Source organism: Lampetra fluviatilis, chromosome 2 (assembly GCF_964198595.1).
Source record: "Lampetra fluviatilis chromosome 2, kcLamFluv1.1, whole genome shotgun sequence".
Classification (NCBI taxonomy): domain Eukaryota; kingdom Metazoa; phylum Chordata; class Hyperoartia; order Petromyzontiformes; family Petromyzontidae; genus Lampetra; species Lampetra fluviatilis.
In genome coordinates, this window is record NC_136276.1 from 36,964,651 (window position 1) to 36,992,600 (window position 27,950).

The following is a 27,950-nucleotide window of genomic DNA, read 5'->3' on the forward strand; positions in this document are numbered from 1 at the left end:
CTTTACCGAAAGAACCAAGAAGATGAATCCCTGCAGTCACGAAAGCTTTAAATCGAAATGTATTTTATGATGTTTTATTTTTATTATTTTATTATTTCCATTCTACGTGACTTTACCGAAAGAACCAAGAAGATGAATCCCTGCAGTCACGAAAGCTTTAAATCGAAATGTATTTTATGATGTTTTATTTTTATTATTTTATTATTTCCATTCTACGTGACTTTACCGAAAGAACCAAGAAGATGAATCCCTGCAGTCACGAAAGAAGCTTTACATCGAAATCTTATTGATATCCACTTCTAATAATCGACATCCACTCTTGAATGGATATCTGCTGATTAATTGAAATCTACTCTGATTAATCAATATCCACTTTCAGTAATCGATATCCACTGTGATGAATCGACATCTCCTCTTCTTCATCGATGATCGATCACTGATTAATCGATATGCGTTTTGGGTAATCGATGAACGCTCTGATTAATCGCCGCGTGTAATCGCTGTCGCGGCTCCGCCCCCGTGACGTCACGTGAACCCACCTGACGCCGCGTGAACCCACGTGACGCTGCCCACACCCGGAGTCGCTGCTCAGAGTCCGGACGTCGCCGCCTGTGAATAGAAGCGGAGAAGGCGGCGAGGGGCGAGGCACGCGACAGACGACGTCCGTGTCCCCGCACGGCCCCCCACGACACCACCCCCCCCCCTGCCCGGTGGTTCAATACCCCAGGCGCTTCCATCGGCGTCTGTGGCTGTCTGACGCTGCGGCCTTGCTGGGCGGGTGAGTCCCCAGTCTTGCCTAGATATCCTGCCAGCCAAGGCAGAGCCGCCCCGGCAGGGCCGGGCCGGGCCCCCACGGGGAGTGTCGTCTTGTGTGGTGTGTGGTGGGGGGCGCTAGTGTAGCGGTTAACGGGCTGCGCTACGAATCTGGACACCCGGGTTTGATTCCCGCTCACGGCCAACACCAGTGACGATTGTATTATCTGAACCTGTCCTGGGCCGCTTCTAGATCGACTCGGCCCCAAACGAGTCCTTGGTGCGGTGTGTAAACATCGCCACGCGGGAGACAAAGGCGGCCGGGCATGGTGCTGTGCCGTCGCGGTCTTCAAAGGTGCTCGCTAACAGCAACTTGTTCAGTCTGTTTAGGATACACGGGGGGGCGGCGTGTGGATGAGAGAGACCAAGAGAGACGGGAACTGGCTGGTTAATCATCGACTCCCAGTGTGGTTCCGGCTTGTGTCGTGTGTCGTGCGTCTGATGAAAGTGTGGATCTCGACTTTCCCTTACCGCAGGATTTGGGGATTCCACCACTGGCTCGTGGTTGTAAACAAGAGATTAGCGCCATAGTAATGGTGGCACTGTAACAAAGACAATTGTCCCTGGGTAGTAAGTGTTATTTCCTAATTGCTTATGCCTCAACAGTACAGTAATTGGCTATTATTCCCCACAAACTTTGCTTTTGTGACCAGGACAGTGATATTTAGAAATGTACCTATTTTCAATGAGAAAACGTGGGGTGCATTTGTGGCTTTGATTCACATAAAGTCCTGGTCACAAAAGCAAAGTTTGTGTTTAATAATAGCCTTTTTCTATACTTTTTAGGCATAAGCAATAAAAAATAACACTTAGTACCCAGGAACAAAAATTGTTACATAGTGTGATCATTTGAGCATTAACTCGTTGAACAACGAATCGTGTTTGTGTTATGTTGTGTGTACAATGTACAATATGACTGTAGATGATTGTGTTTCGCATTGTGTATCGTAATGTGTGTACTGTACACAGTATTTGTGTATATTACAATACTCTGCTTAATCCTGGAAACTCTGAGTTGCTGGTTGGGCTCAGGCAACAACATTTGTGGGAGGATCAGGTGAGTCGGTGGCAGACTCCAGCATCCAGTGTCCGACTCCTCTACGGAGCCTCGGCACCAGACTCGACCAGAATGTCGTTTGGTCACTCCGTGTAAAATATAATCAGGCCCTGCAATGTTCATGTCGGAGTTCGACGAAACATTCATCGAGACGTGGCATAGCCAACACGGTGGCGTGTGGCATCGTGTCGACAAGGGTCGATATTGCAACTCACTCCTCTACGGGACGTCTGGCAAAAACATTAGTACGACACGTGCCACAATCTCTGTCACGTGACGAAATCTCTGTCACGTAACCGCAATCTCTGTCACGTGCCGCAATCTCTGTCACGTGCCGCAATCTCTGTCACGTGCCGCAATCTCTGTCACGTGCCGCAATCTCTGTCACGTGCCGCAATCTCTGTCACGTGCCGCATTCTCTGTCACGTGCCGCAATCTCTGTCACGTGCCGCATTCTCTGTCACGTGTCGCAATCTCTGTCACGTGCCGCAATCTCTGTCACGTGCCACAATCTCTGTCACGTGCCACATTCTCTGTCACGTGCCACATTCTCTGTCACGTGCCACAATCTCTGTCACGTGTCACAATCTCTGTCACGTGCCACAATCTCTGTCACGTGCCACAATCTCTGTCACGTGACACAATCTCTGTCACGGTGACGAAATCTGTCACGTGCCGCAATCTGTCACGTGCCGCAATCTCTGTCACGTGCCGCAATCTCTGTCACGTGCCGCAATCTCTGTCACGTGCCGCATTCTCTGTCACGTGCCACATTCTCTGTCACGTGCCACAATCTCTGTCACGTGCCACATTCTCTGTCACGTGCCGTGGCGGCTCCTGCAAGATCTCGCCATGTCTGTCCCGTGCTCGCCGAGCTGCATTGTGGTTTCCGGTTGCACAAAGTTGCTGCCCACAAGCGCGCGGCTGTCTTGCTGATCTCATCAAGTGGCATAAACCATCACGCGATCTCCGGTCATACTCGCAATGACTTTTGGCTCACCATCAAAGACGGTCACTGCATCGCGCATTTTCAGATGCGCTTCTGCGGCCGTCTGGATCCTCTTCCGACATTAGGAAGCTATGCACTTTTACATCTAGAGCAGGGGTCGGCAACCTACGGCTCCGGAGCCGCATGCGGCTCTTTACGGGCTGCTTCTTGACGATATGTACGTATGTACATAGATGCATTGCGGCTCTTGAAATACTGAATTTTGTACCGAATTGGAAAGAAATGGCTCTTCTTGTTGTTTTGGTTGCCGACCCCTGATCTAGAGTGACAACTCGTTTCTTTAAAACTGTTTTTTTTAGTTGTCCTTTCCCCACCGTTGGCTACGTACGGTGCGAAAGAAGTCCAACATAAATATGCGTGAATTGTGCACGTATAGTGTTGGATTGTCGTACTGTGTGTGTCGTTTAGCATGTGTAGTAATGTGTGTATAGTAAATTGCACGGTACTTGTTTTACGGTACGGTGTGTAGAGTAGTCTGTACGTAGAATAGGGCATTCAGTACACGTCTCGATGGAGGGACTTGGCTCATGGCCCATGGAAAGTCGCTTTTACCACGGCCTCAGCAGTCTCACCCGCGTGCAGTAGTGGCTCACGGAACGCCAGTCTGTCAATACACGATGGCAGCGTGCGCGTGTACACGGCCTGTACCGGTACAGTATGTTATTTTCCACTTCACGTAACGTAAGGGGCTATATTGGCGTTGGGCTGGAAACAAGATGAGACATTTGCCACCATCAACCTAAATAACACATGCACTGCTGAACAACTAGAACATAACGTAGAGTCTCAAGAGGCGAATGATTCGAAAAGCATCTGCAGTACAGTCCAATCGGTTACATCTCATGTAGTGGCCTTCCTCAGAATATCTGCAGCACTGGTTTATATGTGTTTTCAGTTATTTTGTATATTGCAGTTGTGTACGGATGCTCATGTTTACCACGTCCCATGATTGCGAGAGATGAAGAAATACAAAGCATAAAAAACGATTTCTACAGTCATTTAACGAAGTACTGTACACGCTGTTGGTACAATTACCCGCAATATACGACATGGCTAATCATTGCTTGTGTTTAATTCAATGACAAACGGTGAAAGGCTGCCACCTGGCGTCCGTGCTTGTGTTATACAGTACTGTAAAGCACTTTTGTTTAACACGGCATTCGGTTTGCCGCTGTTAAGAGTAAAAGTGCTTGCGTGTTAAGTTTCGTAAGTGCGCGTGAGCTGTCGTCATGGTTCGGAGTGGTGTGTATCCTGGTTGACACTCTCACGGCCCTCCTCCCAGCTCCTCATGCCCTCAGTGAAGTTGATGTCATCCCTCAACCCAGCTTGTTCACTGGTACATTACGGTACAGTACTCGACTTGTTTGAAGTAGCGGCGAGTTTTAGGCAAAGACAACATTCTCTGAAATGTTTCTACCACAACTCGCATTGCGCTGAGGACTTCATCCAGTGGTATAAGCAACATATAGTATATGATCTACAGTGTAACATTAGATACTATAAAGCCAATGTGAGGTGGCTATATGTGTATTCATAATAGAGGTTTTTGGGTTCGATCGCGAAAATATATAAATGTGTGGTTAAAAACCGCCACCACCCGACACAACCAACTAGTAAGGGTTGTGATGTCACGTAAACAGAACGTGGCCAATTCGTCACGAGGACAGCACTAACCGGTGTGTTGGAGAGCCAAGCCACAACATTGACAATCTGGCTCTCCAACACACCGGTTAGTGCTGTACTAGTGACGAATTGGCACGTTCTGATTACGTGACAACCCTTACTAGTTGGCTGTGTCGGGTGGTGGCGGGTTTTAACGACACATTTATATATTTACGCGATCTAACCCAAAAAGCTCTATTATTGATGATATTGGTCGCGAAAGCCTACGTATTAAATGTGTACGTTGAGCTTCTTTCGTACCGTACGGATGCTAGCTGATTTATGGTGAAAATTCTACCTCAGATCAGCACTGACGAGAATTTTGGTTTGACATGCAAAACAAACACTTGACTAGGCCTTTTGAAGCGATTGAAGAAGTATGGGGTGCTGAAAAGTGGTCTGCGCTCTAGCACAGTAATTTCTGAAAATGGGTTTATTGTGTCCAACCAAAACCTAACACGAGCTCACATATTGTGAAGCACACTTCTTCTGGCTGTGTTTCTTTACCACATGGGTTATTTCCAGTGTTGGTTCATTCAGGGTTTGATGGTTTCTTTCATTCTCTGCCCAGACTTTTTGATCACGGATTTCTTTGACCCATTTCTTTGGTGGTGTTCTGATACTACACGGTACCCTGATAGCTGCAAAAGGTCTGAATTTAATTGTTTGTATGATATGACTTTACTCGCTAATGATAAATATAGAGTACTTAGTAAAATAGTACAAATCTAAATTGTTCACTCTTTTTGGGAGCTGTGGTCTGAAGAAGGGGACGTGCTCAAATGGCGTGGCTGAAGTAAGTTGTTCTGCATGACAGTGCTACTTTTGACAGGACGACAGTTAACGCTGCCACCGACGCTCTCTCCCCCCAGCTCTCCATTCCCCAGCTATGTCAGGATTTCCAGGCAGCGATGGGGGTTACACCTCGTACCGTCAGGCCACCAATGGCGACCTGGATTTCAGCGGACTCGCCCAGATCATCAGCACCAACATCCAGAAGATCTCGCAGAACAGTGGGTGTCGCTGCACATTGTCTGCACATCTCACCACTCGGATATGTGACTGCTCCCTCCATAGACCCACTTTGACTTGTCTGTATTTGCCTCTCAGATTTTCATCTGGGTTTGGTTACAAAGATATATTAATTATAGGAGTTTCCAGCCTAAATAATCGGTTTTCTATCTCGGCTGTGTCCTCAGGTGTTCAGCTTGAGTTGGAGTCTTTTTACAAAGAGAAATAAGATGAACATGTCATGAAGGTTTGCCACCGTCTATGCTCCAGTGATGCCTTTGCAGTACAATTGCTGCACGTTTTAATCCAATATCATCTCATCATCGTGACATCACTATAGCAGGCTAAGGTGGCATACCTGCAATTCACTTTCAAATCCCTTTTTGTCGCTATTGAAAAATTAACCTAATCTCTAACACCGCGGGACACAGATTGGATACATTTACTTACAATGTTTGTTTCTTGGGCTGTGTTTTGTGTTAAATGTTTTGTTGTTGTTATTCTGCCTCTTCGTGTGTGACAGCTGCTCAGATCCAGAAGCTGGTCAGTCAGCTGGGGACCGCACAAGATACCACACATCTGTTAGAGCGTCTGTACGTACCTTTTTCTCTGGTCACAGTGATTGTGTATTGAATGTGGCCTACTCAATATGGTCACTATTATAACTACTGAACACATTGTGCAGATGTAGAGGAGACATAGCATAAAAAGGGTTGTCTGCTGCGATTTTAACCATCGTTTGTGAGAAGAGTATTTAAATTCATTGTCAAGCACATCATTTTAGATCTATAGTTATGTTATTCCCTCATTGGTGGTGACTTGGCTGAGTGGTAGCGCTCTTACCGCTAGTTTCAGATGTTCACAGTTCGAATCTGACAGGCTGCCCTGGTTAATACTGCAGGTGTATTATCCATTAAATGACGTTTGTTTAATGATAACTGGTAACCGTTTTGAGAATCGATTACTTGCTCTGAAAATCAGATGATTTTAACAACCCTACATAAAATATGCACCGCCTTCCTAGTGAAAATTAAAGATTCTGTGACATAATTCAAAGTACAGTTGGCCTTTGTGTGCCAACATGGTCCAAATTTGCCACATTTGAAAAAGTATTTGCAAGTTCATTAATCGAGAAACAACATTCGTCACCGCCTCTGTGAAAACATAGGACCTTCCAGAAAGAGTCTTTGTGACTCGGTCAGGCGTTCCTGTGTCAACAAATATAATAATTCACTTTGAATACGGCATCAATGCAGTGATGTTTCTAGAACACTTTGACATCACCCTCACTTAAAAGTCTTGTTCATCAACGCCTCACCCATGAACACAGCATCAGTACATGCCAAGAAGAGATGTCTGATTTGTTAGTACAGCTTTCCTTTAATTGCACGGTCATTGGTGAAACAATTGTACTTGCATAATATTAATCTCAGCTTTCATATTTTCACAAAGTTTTTTTACCTGAAACATGTTGGTGTCACAGATTTCTTTGAAGCATTCATTTCTCATATGTTCATCAGTGCAATAGAAATGTGAAACTACAGGTTAAAAACCTTGTTTTTTTTTGCAGGCAACAGCTGCAACAAAGCGCAAACCAACTTGCTAAAGAAACCAATAAATACTTAAAGGACCTGGGCTCATTGCCTACACCCTCGAGCCAGTCTGAGCAGGTAAGGTATCACTGCTCCTGTCGTAGATAACCGACTGAGCACTTGCACTATTTCAGTCAAGCAAACACTTTGTCCCTTATTCTTGCATGTGTTGATTCCAAAATAAGACCTAATAGTACACTTTAAAAAAAATCAAAGATGCACCCATGCAGTTGCATGCTGACACCACTGCTGGTGGAAGGGCTTCCGCGAGAGAGCTGTGTAGGGTTTTTGGTCAACTCTTCCATGCTAATTAGATATTTTGTAAGAAGTAGGAATACCCACATTTTACTCCACCACCTCACACAACCTGTCTGTCAACTTACTCGTTTACCTATTTATACTGCTTGATGGATGCACTGTATTTTTGCAATTATACGGATATGGATTATTGTGCTGGCATATTGCTGTGTATAGGACCAGATTTTTGCTGGGATTTATATTAAAGCAGGCGCTATGCCTTAGCTGCTTACTGGAATTATCGTTTAATAAGAAAATATTTAAAAAGACAATGAGGGTATGTTAATCGGAAATTAAGTGATGGAAAGTTGACACAGATGTCCATGATTACGGTGGTCATGTCATCCTCGCTCGGCACACAGCGGCACAGGAAGATCCAGCGGGATCGTTTGATGAACGAGTTCTCAACGGCGCTAAACAACTTCCAGACAACTCAGCGACGCGCTGCCGAGCGGGAGCGCGAGAGCGTGGCACGTGCCCGGGCCAACTCGCGGCAGTCCCAGGGGGTGAGACCATCAGCCACATGGCCCAACGCATGCCCATTTCATTGCCCCCACACACTCACTCCTGCAGTACAGATACAGTGCAATACATTGTTGAAAGAGTGGGACGTGCATCATAGTCACAAAAATGGAGGTATTTATATTTTGTAAGTAAGGTACGATTGAAATTATTTTATTAATAGGAAATGGTCAATGGCAGTGAAGAAGATGATAGTATTGAAACTGGACTTTAATTGGGGCAGGGAGTAGGCAGCATGAATTCCCATGGGTAGGGAATTTCAGACCATTGTGGTAGAAGCAGAGTAGGACTAGCTTCTCATTGAGCAGTGGGCATTTGAGGTTTTTGCCAGAAGGCATAGGTACTTGAGCAGTGAATGTGTGAAGGGCAGTGAATGTGTGAAGGGGTGGAATTCAGAAGAATTAAAAGGGAGAAGTTGGCTTGGGTAAATCTGTGAAGGGTCTTGAAAATGGTGAGAGTGAGTTTGTAGTTGGCTTAGGATTGGATTGGAAGCCAGTGGAGGAATTGGATTAGGGGCTCGGCAACAGATGAGCTTGGCCCTGATCTCGAGAATTAGACTGCTCCGCGCTGAACTGGATCATGTAGACAAGACACTCTTAAAATCACACTTAACATTGACAGAAAAAATGTCTACATCTCATTGGGAACATCTAGATAACATGACCGCTTCATCAGCCGCTACAATGTCAGCTAAATGTGAAGATAATCTGAAAGAAGAAACCAGATCTACACATTAAAAAGTTAGACGTTGACAAGGTTGTTATTAATCTGAGTAATAGCCCAATTTCTGATAGTCTAAAGTCGGTTTTGGCTAAAGGATTGAACTTCGCAGTCACCCCCAAACACATACCAGTGGATGACATTATTGCTCAGGTCGATGTAGCTCTTAAGGGTTTGGGACACATCGCTGCAGACGTCACAAGATCTGAAATCGCTGCAACCCTCACAAGTGCTAAAATACCAGTCGGCAACATCAGTAGTAAGGAGGGGCGCTTTGAGTTATTTCAATTAAAAAAGAGGGAGGATACCGTCATCCTCTCAGCCGACAAGGGCAATGCCACGGTCATCATGGACAAAAACACGTACAATAACAAAATTCTGGACCTACTTAATGATGGTAGCTACACAAAAATTAAGAGATCCCACCAACAGCCTCGTTACAAAAACTAACAGTATTATCACGGATTCAGCTTCATTAATTGAACAGACCAAACAGTTCTCCTTAAAACCTTCTGCTGCTATACCACCCAGATTAGATGGCTTACCAAAAATCCATAAAGAAGGTACCACCCCTTCGTCCCATCGTCTCCACCACTGGCTCACCCACCTACAAACTGGCCCGATATCTGTCTGAGAACTTGCAGCCATTCACTGGTAAGACCACCTCTTCTGTACTTAACTCAGCTCACCTGGTATCGTCAATTAAAGACATCTCTCTGTCCCCAGGTGATTTGCTCCTTAGTTTCAATGTAGTTTCTTTGTTCACCAAAGTTCCTGTACCCGATACCATTGCAATAATTGAAGATTTGGTCCAACAAGGACTGCATGCTGATGTACCAGCTCTGGTGAGACACTGCCTCACCAATACATACTTCACCTGGAATGGAACATTCGACAAACAAACATTTTCATGGAAAAATTTAAGACGGACGCCATCCAGGCTTCCACTCTATGCCCGTCCTTGTGGAAGAGATACGTGGATGACACGTTTGTCATCTGGCCACATGGCCGACCGGCTCTGAAATTCCATACACCCAGCAATCAAATTCACCATGGAGGAAGAAAAGGATGGCATGCTACCTTTCTTGGATGTCCTAATCAAAAAGATACCAGATGGCTCATTGAGCCACTCTGTCGACAGGAAAGTAACCCATACTGATGCCTACCTAAAACCTGATTCCCAACACCATCCATCCCAGAAGAATTCCCTCATCAAAACGCTACACCATCGAGCTCAATGTATCTCCGACCTTGAACACTTGACTAGTGAACTCAAACACGTACACCAGGCTCTCAAGGCGAATGGATAGTCTGACTACCGTACACAATCCGCAAAGCCATCACCCCAACTGAGGAAGGAGCCATCTGAAGATCCATTCAAAACCATCACCTTGGCTTACATAGCAGGGATTACCAAAAATATTTCCAAAATCTTGAATAAACACAAGATCCAGGTCCGATTTAACACGGTGCATGAAATTCGTGATCTGATCCCATCTGTGAAGGACAAGATTCCTGACATGCAATATCCTGGCGTCTACAAACTAAGCTGTATCTGTGGCAGCAGTTACATTGGGGCAACTAAACGACATGTCTCGGACCGTGTTCGTTAACATAAGGCAGATCTGAAACGCGGCAGGACCAATACTGCTGCCGTGGCTGATCATTACTTTAATGCGACTGGCTCACACGAAATGTATTTCTCTAAGACGAAGGTACTTTGCAAGCCAACTGGCTATCAACAAAGATTCGTTAACAAAGCCATCCATATATACAGACAAGGACACAATTTCAACCGAGACGACGGTTTTAAACGCGGCATCATTGGAAAGATGTCATCAATCACTTTGGGTTATGACTTGATTTGTGTTTTCTTGTCAACCTCTACCGTCCGTGTGGATGTGTGTAGCGAGGTGCAATGCCCCCCCCCCCATCTCTACCCCCCTCTCTTCCCCTATCTCTACCCTCCCCCTCTCTCTCCCCCCCTGTCTCTGCCCCCTCCCTCCCCTCATTGTCTAACACACTGCTTGTACCTCCCTCTATCTCCCGTATCTCTACCCTCTTCTTCCCCCCAATGACTAACACACTTGGACTGCGCCCTTGATTTCAGCTCCCCCTCCCTCTTTCCCCCTGTCTCTGCCCTCTCCCTCCCCCCATTGTCTCCTACATTTGCGCTTATAAGCAGTTGCATTTGCAGTCACCAGAGGTGGCACTTTCACCATAGTTGCAACAACAAAAAAACGTTGGTTCTGGAATCAAATCATGATCCTTGCAGATATGCCCTATACACACATGCGCAATATACACAACCGCACGCCTGCAATCTACATACCCCACACCCACATACAGGCATCCATGCTTTCCGAATGTTATTATTCTTAAAGGACGACATCTCAAAACACAAATTATATTTTGCAGATGTATCACTTCGCTCTGCATTCTGTCCTATCTAAGTCGTGCCCAAAGTTTGGTTCATGTGAAAAAATAATTAAAAGTTGGTCATGTCACTGACATTTCTCCCATGCAAGTTTGTCCGTGCAGTGGTGGCGCCACTAGAGGGCGCTGGTGGTGTTAGTGGCTAGAACTGGTTTCTTTTTTTCTCGCAAATTAAGCTTCAGACTGATTGCAATTGTCGGACAGTCTGGCACACTGTCGCTATTATTTGTTTGGGTTGCATTTTATGGAGACGCTTGTCCCTGCCACTGGAACATGGAATTTTTGCCACTGGCTTAGTGATGATAACAGGAGATGTCCACTGCGTCAATACTCAGTTGAGCAGCAAATCATTTTGACTTGACTCCTTTCAGGCTCCGTTTTAAAAATCATCTTTAGTCTACATTATGGTGTTCTGTAACAAAGCAGTGTTGACGGTGCTGAATGTTTTCTTGTGTGTACTTGTGCATCATGGGCAGCATAGAATTATATTTTAAGTCATTCACTTGAGCAAGTGATTTGATACAATTTTTATACGAAATCATAAGTCATGTGAAACAAGAAAAAGTAGTTTAACATTGAAAAAATACAAACTGACGAACTTAACGTCCTGCACAACATTTTAAATGAATAATTTTATATTCTTGTTATCAATTATATTATTTAAAACTGAATCTGTAGACTTTACATTGCTTACACTGTCTCTTCCTTAGATTCCCTCGTCAATAACACTGAGTGGTGACAATGCTTCTTTATCAGCTACTTGAAACCCGTTGCTGTGTTAAAGCAGTGTGTGCAAAGTCCCATGGTTAAAAGATGCCATTTTTGGAGCAGTGCAGTCCTTGCGGATGGAGCAGGGAGTCGGTGTTTATAGCGCCGCTCCGCACTCTGGCAATGCTACGGGCAAGTGAGAGAGTTCGCTTTAAGGGCAGCGGTTGGGATTCAAGGTCTCCGATTCGTCATGAGTAATGCCATCTTTGCCCCCTTCCTCCCGTGTGGCTCACTCAGGGAAACTATTTGGACGAAACTGCAACACGGGATGGACACCTGGTGAATGTCGGGGAAGGGTGAGTGCAGACCCGTCAGCAGAACATTACACCCATTGGGGAACTCTCTTTACAATTGCAAGCATATGCAGCCAGCTGCATTGTATGCCACTGCACGAGCATGCACATATTGCCATGGCAATTTACATTGCAATATAACGATTATACTGCTTCCTCGATAAACAGGCATGTGTGTGCATGGCCCAGCTGTGTCGGCTGCAGCAGCACACACCGTGCATCACAAGACCACTCTTGACATCGTGAAAGTGATGGGGCCCATAATGAACACAATGTCCGAAACTGTTTCAGTAATGCCGTTGATAACACGTGACCTATAAACACAAAAACTTGTATGTAAACCAAACTTTCATTCCTAGACCACACATTAAGGGAACATTAACGTAATGCACCCAACCGCACAGTGACGTGCTATGTACGTAAATATTTGTTCAGTATTTTTTTTCTGTCTTTGTTTGCTTTTTGTAAAAAAGGAATAATGGAGGCAGGGGTGCGCTACCACCCACCGCCTTGTGTGGAGTGCTCTGTGTCGATCGGCCTTCGTGTCTGGTTTTGGTTTTGCTAACGCCCTGCTCAGAATAATTCATAAACACAGCCATCTGGAAGGGCCGGCACTTTGAAGCCACCCGAGGTCTTTGAGCAGCGAGCACTGGGCTATCTCGTGCGTGAGCGAGCAGTTGGAATTATGTTGGGCGCTGCCTCTTCCAGCTCGCATCCATGGGTGTTTTTACATAAATGTAATGAAAAAGAATGAAACACATTCGTGGTAATGTTCCTTGGAACTTTGTGCTGAACAGTAAACCATGTTGTGTTGCTTTAGTGGTGATTTAAAACACAGACATAACTGGTTCTGTTTTGTGAAATCTGAAGTAGTGGGGACTTTTTTTTTTCAAGACGAAAACTTCAGACAATAACGTAACATTTTAGCTTCAAATGCTAGTGGATTTTTTAATAGTGGAGGAGAATTTATAAAGGATCAATATTGTTCCTAAGAAATTAAGTGTGTGGAGTAATGTTTGTGCTTGCTATATGCTAGATGTGTGGGTGGTACAGTGTAACATTACTTGTCGTTTCTTTGTGCAGATGTGTTTAGTAAAATCTCTGCCAGCCATGTAAAGTGTTGCTGTAGCTTGTACAATGTTTGGCAGCTTCACTGCAGGCCAGAACATAATTGGCAAACTCTTTTGTCGTCTCCCAATTGAACAGTTGAGTGTTATCTATTAGAGTAGCATTACATGACCTGCACAACATTCTATGAAGAATAAATTTTAAATCATGATAGATAACTTCTGTCGTTCACTTCCATTGTCTTCTCTTTTCGTTGTCTCTGATAATAAATACGATGGTTTGTGTTTCCGCACAGTACGATGTTGCAGATGCACAAACTTTCCGCTCAAGCCGGGCTTTACGCATGATCATATTTTCCCGCGGTTTAGGTGCGTTTTCCACAACTGTCTTTGAAGTGGTATGCAGTGTATTAAAGCAAACGCATGCAAAAGAAGCCTAACTCGACACACAAACAGATATTGTCTAATTCTGTTCAGCTCTCAGTGAGGATTCAAAGGTTGGCGTGTGGGGTGGGCACGGCTCCGCACTCCTTCCGCCACCTGGCTGGTCACGGCAGCAGCGCTCGCAGCCACACTGAGTGCTGTGTTTTGGAGCACGTGCACATGACAGCCGTAGTACAGTGGTTCCATCGATAAATGATCCTCCTCCCATAGGGTCCCATTGTTTCTATTAACGATAGATTTCGATTATCGATATGTTTACAATATCACGCGGCTGCCGATTTCGGCCAATCGGAGTGCTCCTAAGTGGACTCGGCAGACCTCAGCCAATCAGCGACGGCCTTTTTATGAATGTTTTGAGAGCAACTGGCTAGCTTTTAACGTTTGTACTGTTAACTCTAATCTGTTTGGTTAGTTAAACCAGATTGTGGAATAACTATGCAGATTTCTTGCTCGTGGTCTTTTCCCAAGTTATAACCTTACTTCATTCAAGACACATGCTGTTTGTCGCTGGCCATTTTACATTTTGGGCCTTTTAGGCCTGTGCTTGGCAACTGTAAACAAAACGTTTCATTATTATCCAATGGTATTATCCAATGGTATTATCAATGGTATTATCGATGGTATTATCAATGGTATTATCCAATGGTATTATCAGCTCGTCACTATTTAAGGGTTAGTAGCTTGGTGCCCATGTGACCGAAACATCAGCAAGTCAACCGATTGAAGAAATGATCAAAACAGAACAATACGTTCTCCGTCTACACCCCTTTTATACGTGGTTAAACAATAACTATGTTGCCCTGAATGAGCAAGAGTTCACTGTGAAACCGTAGTGCAAATACCGCTGCAGCAGAAGAAGTGCTAACGACAATGGTTCAAAAGGGGGTTTTGTTTGTCCATGTGTCTTTTGTCTGTTTTGTTACGTGGGTGGATGTATGTTCTTTTGCATGTCTGAATGCCGAAGTGTATGTGATTGTGTGGTTGTGCGTGTCTGCCCGCGTGTGTGCGTGTGATGGTATGGTTGCGTGTGGGTTCACGTGTGTGTGGTCATGTGGATGTGCAAGCTCGTGTGCTTGTGGACACTTATGTTTTGTGTGCTTGCATGTGGCATGCGATTCTTCTTGTTTATATGGTCGTGTGTACGTTGTGTGTGTGCGTCTTCATATATGCATATTCAAACAAAAAAAACTAAGAAACATTTAGATTTTACCAGGTGAGGCCCACGAGCTGTATATCTCTTCAGAAGCGGCCTGGCCACAAATGACAGCTCAATGATGAGGTGGCTTATCACATGGAAATGTATAGCAGCCAAATACTCCTTAAACGCACGATTGTAAATGTGGAGGGAAGAACCGGAGGACCCGGAGGAAAATTGAACCTATGACCTCCTGTTTACACGTGTGTATGTTTGCAGGTTTGAGGATCGCACGCTACAGTCACAGGCGCAGGATGAGGGTATCACAGAGGAGGACCTGGAGGAGATCAAAGAGAGGGAGGTGGCCATCCAAATGCTTGAGGTGCTTGATCGCTGGTCACTGATTCTTACATTACTTTTTTTGTAATAATTTCTCATGGTTTTTATCTTATAAAAATTAAATAAAATTTTCCGCCAACTTATTTCAATCATGCAGGAACTCCGTAACGGATGTTTCCTTTAACATATCATAGATATCATGCTTTAATTGCATACAATTAGCCAATTAACCCTGTGCTATTTACTGGAAATCGTAAACACGTGAATTTTGTCTTGTTTTTACGCAATAACAAACTAAACAAACTAAACATATCGTTATGGAAGATCTGAGGCCTTGCAGAGGAAAGTGGGCCAGCGGCAGCTGATGGTATTTCATGGGTTGCCAGGCTGACATCATGGACATCAACCAGATCTTCAAGGACCTGGGAACCATGATCCATGAGCAGGGGGACATGATTGGTGAGGATCCATATGTACACGGTGCACCATTGTTGACCCTGCCAGGCAGTTTAACCACCTTGCAGTGACCAGGCTGACTTGTTTTTGGGTGCTCTTTCTGTTCAGGCAATCGGTTCATAAGCCACAGGCATTTTCCTGCTGGTCTCGAGTTGTCATCTGTGGTTTTAAGATTTAAAAATAATTTAGATTACAAATAACATGGTTAATGTGATGGTACCATTGTAAGTGGACTGGTACATTATACCTTAGAAGAGCTTGTAGTTGGATGGCAGGATTAAAGCAGCAACATTCAAATTGGAGAGGTGTCCTACAAGAAGATTGCCTCTCACCAAAGCTGTCATCAACATTTTCCTTGATTGGAAAAATAAATAAACAAAAATATAGACTATGCATATATTTGCTGATGACCATCATAGCAATTGGTGAAAGTTATCCACAAAAATTATTGAAGAACTTAAAGAAGGCTGCAAAGTTTTGCTAAATATAAATAAGATGGAGGCATTCATCTAGCAGTAGATGATCAAGGCTGATGATGACACCACATTTAATTGCAATGAAACACCACTAAATTGGACCTCCCCAGTGTAAGCCAAGTCATTGGTATACTGTCAATTATTTCCGAGGAAAGGCTCTCATTCCCAAGACTTTCATGAGAGTCCTACATTCAGATTTTTGTCCAACATCTTTAATGAGTGGCTTGCACGTGGGAGGAAATCGGAGCACCTAGGTAGAATTCACACGAGGAGCGACAAGTTCATGGACATGCTTACTGTACTGCCATTTAGCCACGTTGCCACCCAACAGGTTTGGAAGTTTTGCAAACCTACGTGATGTACCAATCTTCTCCAAGTCACTGGATTGCAGGTGTGTGCAGCTTTGCCCGGCTGTAACCCTTACTGCGTTCCTCGTGCAGACAGCATCGAGGCGAACGTGGAGACTGCGGAGGTGCATGTGGAGCAGGCGAACCAGCAATTGCGCCGAGCAGCACAGTACCAGGTGTGGCAGGGGCTCTCTTTGTGTCAGCCTGTCATGTGGCAGTGGCTGCCCAGCAGCCCCCTCACTCCCCACTCTCTTGACTGGCTAATCCCTCGTCTCTGGGCGTCTCATGATTGCAATGTTTTCATGCACGTTGCAGACTTGCATGATCTTGTTATACCTCTGTGAATCTGACGCCCTACAATTAACAACATTCCTTTGCACAGCGTCTTGGCGTTTTGATCTTGTGTTGTAGGTTTTTTCCACTTGATGTAGATTTTTCAAATTCGTAAATATTAAATAAATGTAAAAAATAGGAATTTTCCTCAACATGAGTACCAGTGCTGCACGTGTCAGGCTACGGTGTTACCACAGGTCACCCCCTAACACGTAAGAAGTATAATATGTATGTATGTATGTTGAACTTCTTTCACACAGTATGTAGCCAAATGGAGGTGTGGGAATATGCGTATTGCTACTCTCATTAAATTCAGTTGAATTGGTTTCTTTTTACAATTTCTGTTTGGCGTTCCGATTCATTTGACCGCATTGTTTCCTGCACCCTTGCCTGTTAACTGGAAAGAAGTGTTTTGTGCCATATGCTGAGAAGTTTTTTCAATGGGGATGGAAATCAATTCTTTAAACAAACAATAAACGCATGAAATCTCTTTTGCAAAAGTCCACTTTTCTAATCTGCAAACTACATGCACATATTATGATAATGCCATGGCATTTTTTTAATGCCTGCCCTGACATGGCATTTAGAAATGGGTAATGTGATGATCAATATCATCCATGATACAGTGAGGGAAAAAAGTATTTGATCCCCTGCTGATTTTGTACATATGCCCGCTGAAAAAGAAATGATCAGTCTATAATTTTAATGGTAGGTTTATTTGAACAGTGAGAGACAGAATAACAACAACAAAATCCAGAAAAAACGCATGCCAAAAATGTTATAAATTGATTTGCATTTTAATGAGGGAAATAAGTATTTGACCCCCTCTCAATCCCTCATTAAAATGCAAATCAATTTATAACATTTTTGGCATGCGTTTTTCTGGATTTTGTTGTTGTTATTCTGTCTCTCACTGTTCAAATAAACCTACCATTAAAATTATAGACTGATCATTTCTTTGTCAGTGGGCAAACGTACAAAATCAGCAGGGGATCAAATACTTTTTTCCCTCACTGTAGAGGTTTGTTTTTGGTTAGAAGGGCTCGCATGCACATGCATAATGTACGTTGGCTCATTAATCCCCCCCCCCCCACTTTGCGCAAGAGCGCAGAAGTGTGGTCACCACATTTACGCCTCTATATAAGGAACGAAACAGGTGGACGTATCCACAAATCTGGCTGTCGCCTGATGAAGCTAGTTGTAATTACTGGCGAAACGTCGTACTCGGATTGTAAATGTTTTAGCTTGGCTCTCCAACACACCGGTGTGTTGTACTAGTGACGACGCTTGCTAGTTGGCTGTGTCGGGTGGTGGTGGGTTTTAACGACACGTATATTTACGCAATCTAACCCCCCAAAAAAACCTCTGGTTAATGTGATGGGTACAAAAATTAGTCGGACAAAATAGAACAATACACGGCACAAATTTAAAACATTCAATTATACTACAGACGAGATAGTACAAAAGTGAGGACAGTACAAGAAAGACAATACAACGTCTATGCACAAATACAGTACAAAATTGAAAGAATACAAAACATGTGAAAGATAAGACAATGGTACTAGTTTTCATCAGCTAGCAAGTCAACTTTGTGGGCCGGTGTGTGTGTAACTATAAGTTGAAATTCTGGCCCTTGATGTAAAGCAATGGCAATTGGAATGTGAATAAGACTTTGGTCTCCCCTAGATCATCTCAGCCAAAAATCAGTGTCGGTAGCAATGCGGAGATATATGCAGATGCATAGTAGTTGCTTAAATTACCCTGTTACGAGCCACACTGATCTTAATGCTGCTCACAAATTAAAATCACTGCCTCTTCCACTCATGGTAATGTCGTTTTATCACGCAATAAAGCCTTGCTGTATCTTCATCTGACAGTAGATTGCAGATATTACGGTGATTATGATAATATGATAATGCCCTCTTAGGAAAACTTCACATTTCCAGGAGGGTTCTGCATTGGAATGCTCAGCCATTCCATTCATCAGTATTCCTAAGAAAGGAAACAGCAATATACCTGGAGAATATATACAAGGCAGTGACTTCTCACACTACAGATGGATTCAATTGTTGTCTTTTCTCTCTGACCACCTCGCAACCCAAACCAATAACACCTGGATATTCTCTGGAGGTAAGGGTTGGGGAATGTGTCCAGGTGTGTGTTAAAGTTTGTGCGTGTGCATCCGCTCTTTGCACCCCCCCCCTCTTCCCCGGCAGACCGCATCGCGTAAGAAGATCTGCATCATTCTTGTCGTGCTGGCGGTTGTTGTGGCCATCGTGGGCATCATCATATGGCAGGCAACCAAGTAGCCGTTGGGATCGTGAACACTCGGCCTGGGCGATATGGAAGGAGGAGGGGGTAGGGAGGTGAAGATAATCTCTCACAATACGATGACGTTGGTGTGCATAGGGCTAGGCTTTTTTTCTCAGGGGGTAGAGGCAAAGTGATTGGGTTAAAATGAAATTTGCAATTTAAAATAAATGAATATATTTTGTAGATTGTGGCGTGTCCCAGGCAGTCTGTCGTGAATTTAAAGCTACATTATTGAGAAAATACACAACCCTTTCCCATTCCCATCATACGTGTACGTCATCGGAAAGGAATGCATTTCGAACGGAATCGGAAGTGAAAGGCCACACGGGAGGGCATGTGGCACAGTTTGGCGCCAGCTATCATTGAGTGCGGTCCTGTCGCTACAGTTCTCTGCGATGAGTATGGTACAATGTCTTTAAAAACAGCAGCGCTATGCCTCTAAATCAAATTTACTCTAACCGCTTACGCGTTCCGAGATTTGGCGGTGAACGAGACCCACCCTGCAACTTGCAGACCTCTCGGAATGGGAAAGGGTTAAAATGTACACTAGTAACATCACTCCCATACACTTATTTACAACACCAATGTGCCATTGGCACTAGATCTATAGTGGCATGCTTGACCATGACTTCAAAGCGTTTTGTGTATAACACTGCACGATTGCGTTGGATGACCTGGGACACACCGCTTTGGTGTGTATCCACAAAGTAAGAGCTGTTGGTTTATTTGGGTTGCGTCTACCTTTAATCTTAGCGACACAAGTGCGATCGTGAGTGTTTGCCAGCTCCGTGTGGGGATGGGGGAGGATGAAATGGGAACACGGGCTTGCCGCCAATCCACTGGCATTACGGCAATCCACTAGCATAACAGCTGCTTGTGTCATCTCCCTAGCACTTAACAATCACTCGACTCCAATGGCTGGCCATATGAATGAACCTGTACTGGAACTCCTACTCCTATGCTGAGCACAAACCCTGCACCTTGAACCACAACACTGCACCTAACCTTTCGCTTTGCCCCAATTGTGCACTTAGCCCAAATGCTAACCCTTCTTATAACTTCAACGCCCAAACTCACCATGTGTCTAACCTGAACCCCTATACCTGCACGTCACCTTTGGGACCTTGAGCCCTTATGAGAGTAGCTCGTGGAGTCTGAGACGGAGCATCTGTATTGCTGTGGAGGTCGATTTTAAGTCGGCTTCCGTTGGCTGTTAATAGCACATGTTGTTTAAAGGAGTCTGGCACATGATGGTGTTAGGTAAGCCTTTGTGTGATTACATATAGAAAATAGCCAAATGGCAAAAAGAATAACAAAGTAAATAGATTAATCTTAACCATACTCTTAGCGATTATCATATTGCAATGTATGTAGCTGTAGAGAATGGTGTAATTTAGTCTTAACACAGCCTTGTAACATTTGCCAAAGCAGGAATTCTGTTTAACACTGTTAACAGTTGTTTGCACATGCTTTGTTGCCATATGTTTTAACTTGACCACTCTGTCCTTTGCTGTAAAGGCCTCTTGCGCACCCACTCCAGTTACCATCCCGTTTTAAATTTGCTACGGTTGCTTAAGTGAATACAGTGTCCATGCACCAGTGCGTTTTCCAAAACCCACATTCAATCACATTCTCTTCATGAACTTCAGTGGCTTTGCTGCTGTGCTCATTGGCTTGTTTACATAGAAGCACACCTGTTTGGCAAACCTTATAGACAAAAACATCAATGTTTAATAAAAGCCTTTTTGTTCCATATTGAATAATGTTTTATATAAAACGCTCCGTATACATGCTGGTGGACACAGCTGGAAGTTGTGCACGTGTTTACACGTTTGTGTTTACACGTTTGTGTAAAGACGTATAAAACCAAGCCAGGCATGATATTGGCTGCGGGCGGAACTCCTGCCTCGGGCAGCACGGCGGCATGCCGGGCCCCTCTGTACTTTGCCTTGATATTGCACTGCGTGTTACACTGTCCTTAACTTAATTTCAGCTAAATCGCAACCACTCTTGCGTCTCGAGTCCATGGTTGTGAGCAGGTCTGATTGCACACTGAGTTGTCATGGTGGTCCATGAGAGCGTACCGTGTAGACCCCATTCATCGCAGGTATGAAGACCAGTGCACAGGACGCTGTTGACTCCACATTCGTACCTGCGAGGAGGCCGTTTGACGACGCATGCAACATTTTTTTTTGTCAGCAGAGTTGAGCTGTTTCCAAAAAGTTACGATGTCAATTACGCAGGATCACCGTCTTGCTCCTGTGGCAGTTGTCCTTTTAGGCAGTGTCAGTGGCTGCCCTCTTGTCTGATTTTTGTCAGTCTCAAAATTAGAGGCTTTTGTGCAAGCTTGGTAAAAAAAGATTTTGAGAAATAGTGACAGTGCTTCACGTAGTTTGGTCATTTTTTTGAGAAGTTTAACCAAACACTAGAACATGTTCAGAGTTTTGCAAATTGTGATCGCATGTGACTGCACATGAGGATGGTTTTGAGGGCAATTTTCATTCTGCCCTGCCAAAACGGTTAAAACTTGAATTTCGGCTGCCATAGTTTATTTATTATCAAAGCCAATTACCATGATGGTTTTAAGCAGTTTTGACTTGTGCTCGTATGTGTGTGAAGCCAGCGTACGAGCCAACCAGTATGATGGGCACAACGCCGTGTCAAGCACGATACATATTGGAGGGCACTTGGCGTGATTCCTTTCCCTCCGGGTTGCACCCTGTCCATTCATATATGAATAATTGTTTCGGAGTAGCGCACTGTGTGTGTTTATAAAATAAGAAAGAAATTGCATTCCACGCTGATCAAGGTTGTAATTCAAAGTGTAATAAATGTGGTCCAGATCATGTCATTAAGTTCCATGCATTCCTGTTTTCAACATACAGCTTTAAATTGATACATTTTAATCTTGATTTGAAGCTTTCCTGACTGCATGAATCCATACTCTTTGGTTTTTTCGGTAAAGTCGTGTAGGTAGAAATAAAATAATATAAAATAAAATACATTTTACCTTCTAAAAATGCAAGATGTCTCAGTGTTGGTGTTGCACTCAATATGTCACGAGTGTCTCAAAGCCATTTGGAGGAGAGCATAATTGTGTAATCCAGGGCTTTGTAGACAAAGGATGGATTACAGGTTTGTGATACTCCCACACTGACTGAGGCTGCAAGGTGGTGAGGATATTGCAATATATGCTTGTGAACCCATCTGCACACGTTTTAAGTCTCCCATGTGGATTCTCTTTGGGTACTTTAGTTTTCTCCCATATATAAAATGCTCCTTTCAATGTAATTGACCTTGCATATTAATGACGAACCCTCATGAAAAAGTGGAGATTCGTGGTTCGCTGGATAACTAAATAAATGTATGTATGTATGTTGAACTTCTTTCGTATCGTATGAAACCAAACGTGCTAATCGGAGGTGCTGATAAATGATAGGAAGAGACATTTCATTGGGAATGGGAGGAATGACAGCAATCATAACGAGCTGTGTTTACCCACAACGCAATCACTGGACCCAATACAGCGGCCTTGAGTCGAAATTACAAGTGTAGTGTTGTAAAGGACGGACTTATAAACTTCTTTATGGCACACACTGTTTATTGTATTAATACAGTCTATCACACAAATGGGTATATGGTCCCCTCACCCGTTACCCTGAGGAGGTGCAGCCTCCGGACCTTGCAGGCTATCTAATCTCCCTGCTATCCCAGCGTCCTCTGGCTGGACCTAGGGGATCTCTCCCCGACCACTGGTTACACTGAGCCCTAGCCCTGATAAGGGCTGGAGGGCTTGGTCCAGGGTCCTAGATGTCTTCGGCCGACTTGGGTCTTCGTGTAGCAGAACTGGTTAAGAGCTCTCAGCGCTCCGGCTTTTATACCTGTTCGTGGCCGGGTTGTCCAATCCCCGGCCACCTTGTGGAACCCTCCGATTGGTCCTTCCCAATCTGGCGTTTGGATCCTACCTCACCCCATTTGACCCTGACCGTTTGATTGAGCGGGAGAACCTTGTTTACGATCCGCTCTCACAGTCCACTACACAAGTACTCATCAGTAAATTCAGTTATCCAAAGTTCAGAATACGTTCATCACCGATAACAGCACTTTGTTGCATTGTTGGCATATTTGAAAATAATGCAATTCTGGATGCGACCGTGGGAAATTTGTGAAGTTAATGATCGTTCTTGTGGCTGCAGGGCGCATTGGTTGGGGCCCGTGACTGGAATGTGTGCAGTTGATGTAGTTCCCACGGATTCATGGCTTCGAGCTGCGCAAGCAGCAGCAGTAGTGAGGCAGATGTACTAGCCAGTGTGGATATTTCTTCTGCTGCTCTTACGATTCTAGACACTTGCCGTTGGCTCTGCTTTAATACGGGTTTATATGTCCTGGTGGTTCAGCGATTGAGCGAGCAGCTTACAATCACAATCAAATTATGTTTTGGGGTTGACTTGGCCCATCATCTCTGGGATAAAATTAGTACCACTTTGTGGGGAAGTCAACAGTGGTCCTTTGGATAAATTAGAATTTGCACGCAATGTGAATGTGGAATTTCTTTGCTGTAAATATGGCAATTGCCTCTGCTTATTTCAGCAGGAAATAACTGACTTGGGCTCCAGCATTTCCACTGCACCTTAAGGATTCTATTGTTGCTAATTTGAGGTATTAGCATTTCCGGTGAATATTAAAAACGCCACTATAAGGTAAGCACGATAATGTAATCAATAAAACATTAAGATAAATGTATACATACAACGGAATAAGAATGCATATGTTGCTTCCTCGAGTCGGATAGTAAAATGGTGAAGAAATGCGTTGTCTAGTACAGTATTGCAAAAGTGCATCCTTTCCATGGGTGAGGATTTGTATGTTCCCACAGTTGCTGTATTCAAAGCAGGTTAATTCCATAGTTTGAGGCCTTCTGTAGGTCCATATCGGAGCATTTTCGCTGAATCTTAAGGCTTCTAGGTGGAAGTTTGGAGCAGGCAGAGTGTGGCGACCCAAGTCCTTCAAACATAGCATGTGCAAGTGTAGTGGTGTACTGTATATTGAGCCACTGCGGCGTCTAGCGCCAGCCACTGAGGGAAGTGCGGAACTGTTGAGTCTCTCTGTCATGTCCTCTCTGGCCGTTACCAGTCTGGGTGAACCCGAGAGGGCACGTGACCAGGTGAGGGTATCAAGGGGGAGGCAAGAGGGACATGTGACATGTGGCCCAGAACCTTTTAGAAGGATCCAGACAGGGGTGGAGCCGGTTCACGCTCAGGGGCATATAAGGGAGGTCCCGAGAGCCGATCCGGGCTGTCTTCAGGAATCAACCAGCGGTGCTTCGTCTCCTCAGTCTTCGGTCATCACGTTTGGCATCGTGAGTCGGGCAGTACATTACTGACCTGACTCAGATGAGTAGTTATCCCGTTGGGGTCTGAGTTAACCGTGGTAGTTACCACCTATATCGTTATGTGTTATGTAGTACCCTTTTGGGGTGTAGTAATAAAAGTGTTGCCTCCAAGCGAAAGTGCGTGCCTCCGTGGAAACCACTACATCTGGAGTCAAGTGAAAAATAATAGCGAGGTGGTTGCCTTAGCGTAGGTAAAATGTTTATGAGATGAAGACAAATCACCAGGGCGTCTTCTGATGAGGAGGATGACGAAGGGGTGATTCAAATTGTAAATGTTGTGGTTTGGCTTTCCCAACACACCGGTGTGCTGTACTAGTGACGAATTGGCACGTTCTGTTTACGTGACAACCCTTACTAGTTGGCTGTGTCGGGTGGTGTCGGATTTTAACGACACATTTATATATTTACGCGATCTAACCCAAAAACCTTTTATGGATGATATTGGTCGCGAAAGCCTACGTGTTAAACAGGTGTTAAGATGTTCAAACACTACATAGATACCTTTTGCAAGGTATCAAGTCTGCATTAACCACACATACTTGTGGGCAAACATGCTCTGATAATATATGGCATTGTCTTTGAAACTGATTGGCCTACACCAGAGACAGCCTTCTTTATGGCCTTGTCTCACCAATGTGAGACCAGAGAATGCCAAAAGGCAAACAGTTCAAAGGCAATCGGAATATTGAGAATACCAAAATTCAAGTCGAGCAGTTATATCTATGGAACCTTTTTGCCAGTATCGTAATTTTTATACTGATATTATTATTATTATTTATATATATAAAAGTCAAAAATTGTGGCTTTGTGTGTGGTCGCTCGCTTGGCTCTCCAACCGTGGGGTTTACGTTAAAAAAATAGCCTGTTACCACGCCGTAAGCCCCGCGGTCAGCAAGCGCTATTCCTTTTTCACATCCGTCAACTTTTAATTAGTTACATTAGCGATTTAGTGCGATTTTTGTGTGTGTCACCATTCTTTATTTACTTATGACGCGTGCACGACCATACCAACTTACGCGCCTTTGGTTGTGGGGACGGCCCATGCCAAGTCGCACGACTTCGTGAGGGGAGTGAGGGGGACATTTTCTTTCGCGTTGAAAATGCTATGAAAATACACTAAACGCTCACGTAAATTCTTCACTGTGTGATGTCTCCCCCACCCCGATGCGTGCAGTTATTACTACTATACAGTAGCTAGATGTAGCAGGTACCATCACAGCCAGTATTCACTACTGTAATCATAGCAGGTACCACAGCCAGCATTCACTACTATAATCATAGCAGGCACCACAGACAGTATTTACTACTGTAATCACAGCAGGCACCACAGCCAGTATTCACTACTGTAATCATAGCAGGTACCACAGTCAGTATGCACTACTCTAATCATACCAGGTACCACAGTCAGTATGCACTACTGCTATCATAGCAGGCACCACAGTCAGTACTCACTACTGTAATCATAGCAGGCACCACAGTCAGTATGCACTGCTGTAATCATAGTAGGTACCACCGCACGGGACTAGGCCTCACCACGCCACTCTGTCAGGTGAGTACTTTGTGCTATAGAGTCGATAACTACTGCTAGAGAGTCAGCATGTACTACTGTAGTGATAGCAGGTACCACCTCAGTCGGTATGCACTGCTGTAATCATAGCAGGTCCCACCACAGTATACACTACTGTAATCATAGCAGGTAACCACCACAGTCGTTATGCACTGCTGTAATCATAGCAGGTACCACCTCAGTCGGTATGCACTGCTGTAATCATAGCAGGTACCACCTCAGTCGGTATGCACTGCTGTAATCATAGCAGGTCCCACCACAGTATACACTACTGTAATCATAGCAGGTACCACCTCAGTCGGTATGCACTGCTGTAATCATAGCAGGTACCACCTCAGTCGGTATGCACTGCTGTAATCATAGCAGGTACCACCACAGTCAGTACGCACTGCTGTTACATATTTACGAGTAGTTTTGAAATATTTTTAAGACCCGGGCGACGCCGGGTACTTCCTGCTAGTACTGATATAAATAATTTCTTCTATTAACGAGGCCTGCCCAAGCCCACTTTTATTCAGTCAATATGTTTCTGTCTTGCTGTGCTTTTAAATCCACGTGTCCCTCTTCTTGTCTCTCGGTAAATCTGCCCATGCTTTGTTTTATACCGTTCAGCTTTTGATACATTTTCCTTGTCTGTCTGTTTCTGGACAATATCTCATCGCAAATATACACCGATTAAACACTTTGATCCCGGTCCGCCTTTAATAAGTACCCTCAGTATAAACACCAACGTGTTTCCACAAGTTTGTGAAACAATTTGTATATCTAAGGGATACAACTGGAAAACACTGCTGGGAATGCAATTGTAGGTTTATGGTAATTCCTCGCTGAACGCGTGTTAACACAATGCGCGTGCGCTATAACGCGGTTCTTTCATTAGGGAACACTTCACAACACGGAACGCGCCCGTTATAACACGGTTTCTGAGCAGTCGACAAACTATTATACTGTACTCTTTGGTTCTTTCAGTAAAGTCACGTAGGTATAAAATAAAATAAATCACGACGTTTCGATCGCAACACAAACGGTCGTCCTCTGGCGGAAAAAACTATACCGTGTTGAGCTGCACGGCTGAGCGGTGCGATAAAAGTACGTGGAATGATAAAGTAATGTGGTGGTGAACCCTCAGTCATGTGTCCCGCCATCTTACTGTGTGTGTGTACATCGTATCTCGCCAAACGTTATCGTTACATTGTTTATGCGAAAATTGTTTTCACTTCACGCAGCACTTTTCAAGAACACATCTATCGCGTTAAACAAGGACTTGCTGTAATTTAAAGAAAGCTGTTTTACTCCTTGAAATAAAGGTATTGTGTGAATAAATGATAGTGTAGCTGTGTTGTCTTGCGTGTATTTTATAAGAATTCCAGATGTTTATTTCAATCAACCCGGTGATCGTGTGAATATGGGTTTACACGGAAGTGTAGGTGACTTTCAATGCTTCTTAATGGGAAATGTCTCATGCATCGGGCACCACTCTACCACCCACCCCCTCCACAAGTTCCCATCAAAGTTGGTGTCGTGATCAATATTTCTGCAGTGACAGACTGTGTTTTGTCCAGTGGTAGAATGCACGTTTGCTTCTGTTTACGCCGCGTGTACAGTATTGTGTGAGCACCAAGGGCTATAGATGGCCAAATGGCTCTCTCATCTTTGGTTGAAAAATAACAAAAAAAAGTATTTCTACATTTGCGGAGATTGTTCCCACAATTATTGCATTATGTAAGCAAGTGAATTACGAATACAATTTGTAAGTATATTAGGGACTGATTTTCATGAATTATCTTCTCATTAAGGTGCATATTTTCCTCCAATGCATTAACCACCTAGAAAATATTCAATATTCAGTGACAAAATATGGCTTAGAGTAAGGTGTGCTCACCACACCACTCTCCTGGAAA

The 27,950-nt window shown here is 44.2% G+C and overlaps 1 protein-coding gene across 1 annotated transcript; it reads left to right on the forward strand.

Annotated features, from left to right (window-relative positions):
• Nucleotides 1-543: 543 nt before the first annotated feature.
• Nucleotides 544-21,941, forward strand: LOC144946931 (syntaxin-12-like). The gene is made up of 10 exons (XM_078876001.1): nucleotides 544-778; nucleotides 5,414-5,554; nucleotides 6,076-6,145; nucleotides 7,123-7,222; nucleotides 7,804-7,947; nucleotides 12,125-12,183; nucleotides 15,106-15,208; nucleotides 15,552-15,624; nucleotides 16,538-16,620; nucleotides 18,994-21,941. Exons 2-10 carry the CDS (start codon nucleotides 5,431-5,433, stop codon nucleotides 19,084-19,086), a joined length of 849 nt encoding a protein of 282 aa, XP_078732127.1. The 5' UTR covers nucleotides 544-778; nucleotides 5,414-5,430; the 3' UTR covers nucleotides 19,087-21,941.
• Nucleotides 21,942-27,950: the final 6,009 nt, after the last annotated feature.